Below are 8,370 nucleotides of genomic sequence, written 5' to 3' on the forward strand. Positions count from 1 at the left end.
TACTGAAAGAGTGGTTAAACATTGGAACAGGCTGCCCAGGGAAGTGGTTGAGTCCCCATCCCTGGAAGTATTTAAAAGACGTGTAGATGAGGCGCTTAGGGACATGGTTTAGTGGGCATGGTGGTGTTGGGTTGACGGTTGGACTCGATGATCTTGGAGGTCTCTTCCAACCTTAATGATTCTATGATTCTATGATTCTACAGAGAGAAGTAGTGATCTCATCAAGCGTTATGGTGCTAACTTCAAGTGTACGTTCATCATTAGCAAATCTGCATCATGGTATCTCTTCTCTTACCCAGTCAGCGTGTGGTAGGTATTGTAACTTATGCGTCACCAGAACAAGAGTCCTCTTGTCTTCTTGCAGAAACTTCAAAATCCCTTCCTGCATTAAATGATCACTTAAGTGAATGTCCAGCGCAGAGAAAGGGTCATCCTGCAATCAAATCAAATTAAATTAAAAAATATTAGAACAGGATACAAAAATTAGTTTTATTTCTTTCAAGGTTTTTTTAAAAACAGAAAGCATCTGCCATTACTAACGTTTCATCCCTCTCTAATGACTAAGACCTAATCGGAGGGCTGCACTACGAAACAGTGAGCGAGAATCCATTGCTCTTCAGTTCATAGCAATAGACTCAGTTAATTTTTTGTGTCTAGATGGGTGCAGTGCTGGTGCCACGCTGACGGTGTGGAGTAATCCTGATCAGGAACACCAGAACTGAAATTTCCCATCCAAATTTGAAAATGCCAGGATCCAGAGCCAAGCTTGGGCCTAATTTTGATGGGAAACTGGCACAGGAAAGATAAAGCAGAGTTAGGACCTGTTCTAATTCCCTCCAAACTGAACTGCAGATGTTCTTGGTCTTCACTTTGAGTGAGTGTGGCTAGCAACAAGACAACATTCAGATAAGGATATTAATATGCCAACACTTTTTCTCTGAGAACAGAAGCCGCTAGTCAATTTTGAAGAGGCTCAAACAGCCCCTTCATGAGCAGTAGCCTCCTGAAATTCCTGACATGCCTTGAAATTAGTAACAGAGAAGGGAGTTTGTCCAAATCCACAGCACTCTGTATGAGAGTGCTGAACTCTCAATCTGTTCATTGCTCACAAGTAGTTGCATTATGGTGCTTTTCCTCACCAATAGTCCTGCTGATTTCAGTGGGACTATGTTGATAGTAGGTCACCACTGAGAGCGAGCAGAAGTTAGACAATCCGTTCTACTCTTCCAGTGTTAATCTCTGTAGGAAATCCCACCTTCATCAGTCTCCCAGTATGTTTTGATGCTGCCTCCGGTGGATGTTTATTTTCTATCTCTATAATTTGGATTTGGAGTTGAATACAAGTCCCTGTAGTTTTCTAAATCTAACATAAATTTTTCTAAAGCTAAGTATAAGGAATGACGGTTTTATTACTAACTTTCCATGCTCCATGTGAGAAAGAAAATTCTTACCAAGAAGACAATGTTGGTGTTCTGATAGAGTGCTCGAGCTACACAGATTCTCTGTCGTTGGCCGCCACTTAAATTAATCCCCTAATGAGTATAATAGATCAGAAATATGCATCTTGAATAAACATTATGATAGGACTTTGGAAATGTGATTTTTTTACAATTATAGAGAGTTTCAATAAAAATAAAAAGCTTTGTAAAAATGCTAATCCTATTGATAAACAAGCATAATCCTCATATAATATCAGAAGAAAAATGATTATTCAGCAACTAATCATGGGTAAGTGTACATTATGAAGAGCTTCTCTAAGCACAGTAGGCTTCTTAGATTGAAAAATGCAACCAATACTAGCATCAAATTCTGCAAGCAAAATATAGGAGACTGATCAAAAAATCCCATTTGAGAAACAGCTGAAGAAGGAAAAAAGTCTTCAAGTTTTTTTGCAGTAACCCCTGGTGAATTACAATTATTTAGCAGGCTGGCAGCCCAATACAGACTAGACCTGTCTGAGTGACATCAGAGTTTGCCTTCTTAATACATAGGCTAAGCAGACATAAAAGCATTCATATTATTTACCCTTTCTCCAATTTCCGTCTGATCACCAAATGGTAGTAAGTCAATGTCAGGCTGCAGAGAGCACGCATCTGTAACAGCTTTGTACCTGTAAAAACAATATGGTCATTGCAATTATTTAGCCAGCCACTTACTTTGCTAACACAAAAACCTCCAGCTCAAATTCACTGCGAAGTTATTATGGCTCTATGATGGCTGGATAATTGCAAAAATAAGTAGGGCAAAATGATTATTCAGCAACTAATCATGGAGCATTGTAAACTAAACATTGTAAAAAATTACATATTTATTCAAGATCTTTATTGGCAAGCCTACTTCTTAAAGATTCAATTACGTAATTTATTGAGTACATTCCTCCCTATCACAGAGCTGTTTTGCTGGACTCTGGAATTTTTGAAGCCATTTTCCAATGAGTTATTATTCTTCCCCCTTTAGGTGCCTCTTCATTTACTTCAGTGTGATATTACAGGACAAAGGATCCTTACAGTGCTTCCGATCTTGCCAGAATCAGGAAACCACTTGCAAAAACTTGAAATTTGTTGTGAGATTTCTAGGTCTGTGGGGTATTGCAGATGATCTGCTAATAAGCAGCTGGGATCAGACTATCTGAGAGGTGTAATTCAGCCTTGCCCTTTTGATATGAGTGAAGTTAGGCTGATGGATGCAGTAGCTGAAGAATCTGGTCCCTGAAATTTTAGCTGTTTATCTGGATTTTGAGATATTTGGTCATTGCTAAGTTTTATTAAGTGGGAATGGAGACATACATCTTAACAAAGCACACACTGAGAGGAATGGGATGCATTTTTCATAACTGAAAACAAAGAGAGTGTTGCCTTTGAAAACATCAGCAATTTATTTTCTTTAAGTCAAGTCACTTTTTCCACTGCATTTGTTAGCTGACCTTTCAGAAGGACACAAGAAGCAAGTGCTGGATAGGCACAACAGAAGCTGTGCACCTCAGCTTTCACACTCCCTTCTCCTGTATTTCTAAAGGAAGAATTAAGATTATTTCCTTGAGGCACCCCATCTTCATACGTGCGGTGTTTTTGTAAAGTGGCTGCTCCAGTAACTTGATCACAGCAGGATTAGCACATAAACTCGGTGGAAACATGCCTAGCATCCCTATTTCCAGAGTCCTCTGGCAACCTCAGGCTCCATTAAACAAAACAAAAACATGTCAGTGGTCTCCAAAGATGGGATTCATCTCACCTAACTTTAGCTGCTTGAAAAATACACATATGGCTTCCGCTGTATTCCATGGAGAGCCACTGCGCTGTGTGATTTCTCACAAACATCTTAGACATGCACTCTGCTTAGAGGGGGAGCCTTGAAAGCCTAATTTAAAACAGAAACCTTCCTTTGAGATGGCTAAAGTCAGGTTAGCTAAATCCACCCCAGGGTTAATGTGCATTGATATTTTTCAGAATCTACAAACTTCCTCCAGAAGGAGAAGCCAAAAACCTCTTTAAAAGAAGCTGCCAGGTGTTTTTGCAAGGGGGTTGTTATTTACCTCTGTTTATTAAAGGGGCTCCCAAAGATAATGTTCTCCTCCACGGTTGCATTCAGCAGCCACGGCTTCTGAGCTGCGTAAGCCACTGAGTATCTGTTTCTACTGTAGACAGATAAAGAGCATTAGTAAAAAGCAAAGCACCCACATTATGAAATGTCTGAGAATAAGGTTTTTTAAAATTAATTTTATGAATGTGCATTCATAAAAAAACAGGGAAACACACAGGCAAAGCAACTGTTACAAAAGTGAAGGGAAGAATTTTAAATTAGATGCTTTTGTTAGAACAGCACCCACTCTCTCCCCGATGGCAAAATCTACACCCTAGGTTGTATTCTATTCTATTCTATTCTACTATAAATGGCTGGTACCTACCTCAATTTAGTAACGGCAATTTCAATCCAAAGGCAAATTATAAATAATCAAAATTATTACATTCTCCTAAGAATAGTTATTCGGTATTTTTTTCTCTAATGTCAAAACAGGTAGTGAAAAGGCACTATTCAAATGGCATCAGGATGCTTGACTTGCTGCTTTCTGAATTTTTAGATTATTTTATGTTGCCGTGCACATGAAGCATATACTTTTTTTCTAAGTGAATGTTTTTTTCCTTTAAGTCTATTAGATCCTCAGTGGACTGACATGATATTGGAAAAGAGAACAGTTCAATACAGATTGGGAAGGAATCACTACAGTCTCCCAAGTACTTATTAGATGTACTTTAAACATGTCTAAGTACCTAATGAAATGTGTACAACAGGGATATGAACGTTCTTTACTTCTGGCTGTTTTGCCTACGTATGGCAAAAAAGGTCATGTAATTTCAGACATTTTTCTGAGGTGCCCGAGTTGTGTGAGGAAGGAGGTGGTACCGGCTTGTGGATCTGAACACTTATCTTCCTTCTCAGTCTCTTTGATGGTATTGCTTCAAACCAAACATTGGATATAGCTTTGTATGTAAATGTCTAGGATTTGCTATTGAGAGAGAGGGTGCTAGGGTATGAGAAATAGCTGGTTAGAAGCAGTCAGTAGTATCCCAAAAATTTTAGGAGTTTTAGCAGTGCAGTATGCACTAGTATGAAACACGTCCTCAGGATTATCAGGTAGCAAATCATGGTGTGGCTCCCAACCACAGCTATGTGTGCCACTACTTCTCTATCATTTATGATGTGCTTTTAGTTTAGCTTGTCCTTTTTTTAAACCTGCAGGCCCTTTCACTGAAGCCAGGGGTGGAGTCACTGCTTGACTTCAGCTGGAGCACAGCCGGTTCCCTTCGCACGCTGTGTGCCCTGCTCCGTCACACAGCTGTCAAGCTGGGTTACAAGCAACACAAACCCCAGTGCTGATCAGAAAACATGCAAACACATGGGAGGGTACACATAATAATATCTTACATCTAGAGGCCCTGTCTTGCAAGCTATGGAGCACACTAAACTCCCAGTGATGTCAAATGGGAGCTGGGAGCACTGAACATCTTTCAGATAAGATTGAGGTAGTGGTACAATGGCTGGAGAAGATTGGGATCCACTGGATTTAACACAATCTGTCAGTTAATCCTACGGTAAATGATTATCGACATGGTAAGAAAACACAGAGATGGCTGAAGGGTACAAAGATGAAGGTTTGAGGAAATTCTGAAGAAATGAATGAGTGTATCATGATACACTAAAAACAGAAATAATACCTTCTGGATGCTTCAAAAGAAGGTTCAGTTTCATTTACACTGTAAGTTATGGTAAGTGACATTTAGTAAGCAGGAAATACAGAGAATAACATTTTGTGCAAGTTTTCTATACAGGGAAACTGGAGTTAAGTACATATTCTAAGAACTCAACATCACTGGGTTTTTTGTTCTTAAAGGGAAAATAAACAAGGTCTAATTAAAAGTATATAACTTTTCTACATACAACAGTTCCATATCTATAGTGTGTAGTGGCTAAACAGGAAAGTTATGTTGTTAAAAAATGTATTAAAAATGAAAAGCGTCTTGTAAAATCTATTACAAATGAAATTCTTAATATTGCCTGCGCATATAAAAGGTTGACAAGCAATAAGTTAGCTTCTCCACACAGTTTTGCCAATGACCTGCAAAAGTTGGTAACTAATGTCAAATTTCTCCTGGAGCAAAGATAAGCATTGCAGATATGATTTTGCAAGGTACAAACACACTTTTGCATCAGAACATATTTTGAACCTGTTTATAGCAGTAAGGCTGCATCAAGCCATGCGCTACACCACCTAGGATTTTCTTGTCAACCTCCACTTCATAAGGATCATACCCATGAAATACATTTTGAAGAACGTGCAATGGCAGTAATGACATGAATGATTTTGCAGCTCCCTCTGTTTGTTAATTGACTTATTAACAGTGTTGAGGGTATGGAATAGCAGTCAAAGCAGTTCTGGACCAGCAATGGTGCTCGTGTCCAGGCAAGGTGACAGATCACTGCAAAGTGCAAAACCTAAAAGAGTAAGTTTATGCCAGGTAAATGGAAACAGACATTAGAAGGGACTAGAAAAATTATATTAATGTGTTATTTGCCTGACTTAAAAAAACCCCAAACAAACAAATCCTCCCCTCCCAAGCCTATGAATCCTCCCGATGTAATATTTTACTGCTGAGACAGAAATGTCTGCTTGCCTTCTGGGATACCAGTAACTGCAGCTGCACTCATAAGCAGAGGATCCAAGTCTGGCAAAGGGCATAAAAATTCGAATAGCAGAGCCCTCGTAATGCCAGACTCGCATATTAAGCATCTTCCCAGAACTGAGACATGTTGCTTTCTGTGCTGCACATCAGCTTTCTAAGAACTTTGATAATTCATGCCTCCTAAAGTGCACAATCAGTGTGTTTCCTTCATGCACCAATTGCCAGAGAAGATATTATATCAGAGGTGAATAAGCTTTGTTGGTTATCTCAGAAAGATCAGAGAGCCATAAATTGAGGCTCAAAACAGACATTGCTTCACCAAAATTCATCCTTTATTCGGCAGAAGCTTCCAGTCTTCTCTACAATGGAAAAAAGTTACAAGAAAGCAAAAGATGGAGTCTAATAAGAGATTAAAAAGAGGTCAGAAATTAGGTCAAACCAAACAAAAAAGAAGAGAACCTAAATTTCCTCTATTAAAACCCCCCAAACTTCTATCAGCAGAGCATTGCAATGGTAGAGAAAGGGATAATGCTTTCATGTATACGTTTGGGAGTGCCCTCTGAAGTACAATTTAAGAAAAACTGGGCACAAGCCTTGCAAGACCCATTGCAATTCCATACCAGATTCAATATGTTTGCCATTATAATCAAATAGATTGTCTGAATGAGCAAGGACTAATTTTAGGATCTCAGTTTCTTAAACTTTTCTTCCTTGGTTAGAAATTTCATTCCATGCTTAGCTTGAATAATACACTTTAATTCTCCCAAATTTTGAGTGAGATTTCTGTGAGAACCTACGTTCATTAATAATCTCATGAATAAACACATATAAGGCCTTTGCTGAGCTGGGGCCTTCACAAATAAGGGGATTAAATATTTGGTCTTGTACTTTATTACTCTACTGAATCTGAAAGAGTGATGCAATTGCAGGGCATGGGAGTAGGCTGAAACTGAAGCTCCTGAGGTTTCTAAAAAGCATATTTTATTTGCCCACTGGGATTAATAATCTTTGCTCTAATTTCTTTATTTATTGAAATGTGGCTATTTATACTGATTTTTATTCTGTACTATAAAGTATACATATTCCCCAAAATGGGGCATGGTAAATTCAAGTCTGAAATGGTAGGAAAGACCAAACTGATTACATCAGTTATTTATTTTTATAAGAATTTGAATATATAAGCTGAAATAATACAGAAATGAATTTAAATCAAGGTTTTAAGGAAAGGTAAAAACCAGACCTTGTTGAAGTTTGGACAACTTCTATGCTAACTCTGGACATTTTAAAATAGATTAATGCATCTCTAACCAGGCCCAGATTCCCTCAGCTTACAAAATGAAAATAGAGGAGAAAAAAGGGATACAAAGTCTGTAGGATACCACTGTAATGTTGGAATGAACCATTTCCTCTGCTAATATAGGCAAGAGATTTAAGGCAAGACAAGGACTGATCATCTACACAAATACTACCCAGCAGTTTGGAGGAATTTATTCCCGTCCCTGCAACCAGCCATAGCAGCACAGCAGCGCTAGCAGGTATGCTGACCTTGGCTACTGGCATTTATCTGGCCAACCATTTCTCCATCTGTGGATAATGCCCTTCAGTGCTTTCTATGAGCTACTGTGATTGCAACCTTTTGGTAAGTAGTTGTACTTGTAATCCTTCTGAGGGGAGCACTGACTTTTCCTAATTTTTCTTGAAGCCTTCCGTAGCTTGAGGGCAGAACAGGCCATTTAGGAGGATTGATTTTGTAATTCTTGTGTTTCCCATGTTTTTCACTTAGTACACAACAACCTGTTTGCACAGAAACCAGTTTAATGTACAGAAAAGGTATACCAAGTGAAGGGCTTCCACTTAGCCACTCTGCTTGGTGGGCTGAGAAGACAGTTCTGACTGTTTGGCCTGGTATGGATGAGGGGAATACGTGTGTCTGCATATTCCCCACATCTGTCCCTGTATAGACTTAATAACTCAGATCTGAAACATGCTCAGCTGAATCACTGCATCTGGCTAGCCTCATGCTTCAGTGTTTAAGAAGTCTCTCTAGCCGATTGCTTACTGGGAAAACAAAAAGCCAGTTCCTTCTCTAAGGTTTGTAATGTATCTCAGGCATGCCTTGTGTAAGTGGGAAGAACTGAGATCTGGCCCGTAAGACTTGCCCTGGCCAAGATCTCTTACAGAAAGATAGACT

At 39.0% G+C, this 8,370-nt stretch overlaps 1 protein-coding gene across 5 annotated transcripts in view; it reads right to left on the bottom strand.

Moving 5' to 3' along the window:
• ABCC9 (ATP-binding cassette, sub-family C (CFTR/MRP), member 9) overlaps positions 1-8,370 on the bottom strand; it is a 78,137-nt gene that overhangs the window by 28,432 nt on the left and 41,335 nt on the right. For 4 of the 5 annotated variants that reach the window (XM_009332828.1, XM_009332827.1, XM_009332825.1 and 1 more), the window contains 5 exons: positions 5,214-5,252; positions 3,533-3,634; positions 2,026-2,110; positions 1,452-1,532; positions 296-433 (listed from right to left, as the gene is read on the bottom strand). In XM_009332828.1, coding sequence (XP_009331103.1) covers positions 296-433; positions 1,452-1,532; positions 2,026-2,110; positions 3,533-3,634; positions 5,214-5,252 — 445 coding nt within the window. The remainder of the gene's footprint in view (positions 1-295; positions 434-1,451; positions 1,533-2,025; positions 2,111-3,532; positions 3,635-5,213; positions 5,253-8,370) is intronic. The other variant, XM_009332829.1, reaches the window with a different exon arrangement.

The sequence above is a fragment of the Pygoscelis adeliae genome, unplaced genomic scaffold (genome assembly GCF_000699105.1).
Source record: "Pygoscelis adeliae isolate BGI_AS28 unplaced genomic scaffold, ASM69910v1 Scaffold38, whole genome shotgun sequence".
Taxonomy (NCBI): Eukaryota; Metazoa; Chordata; class Aves; order Sphenisciformes; family Spheniscidae; genus Pygoscelis; species Pygoscelis adeliae.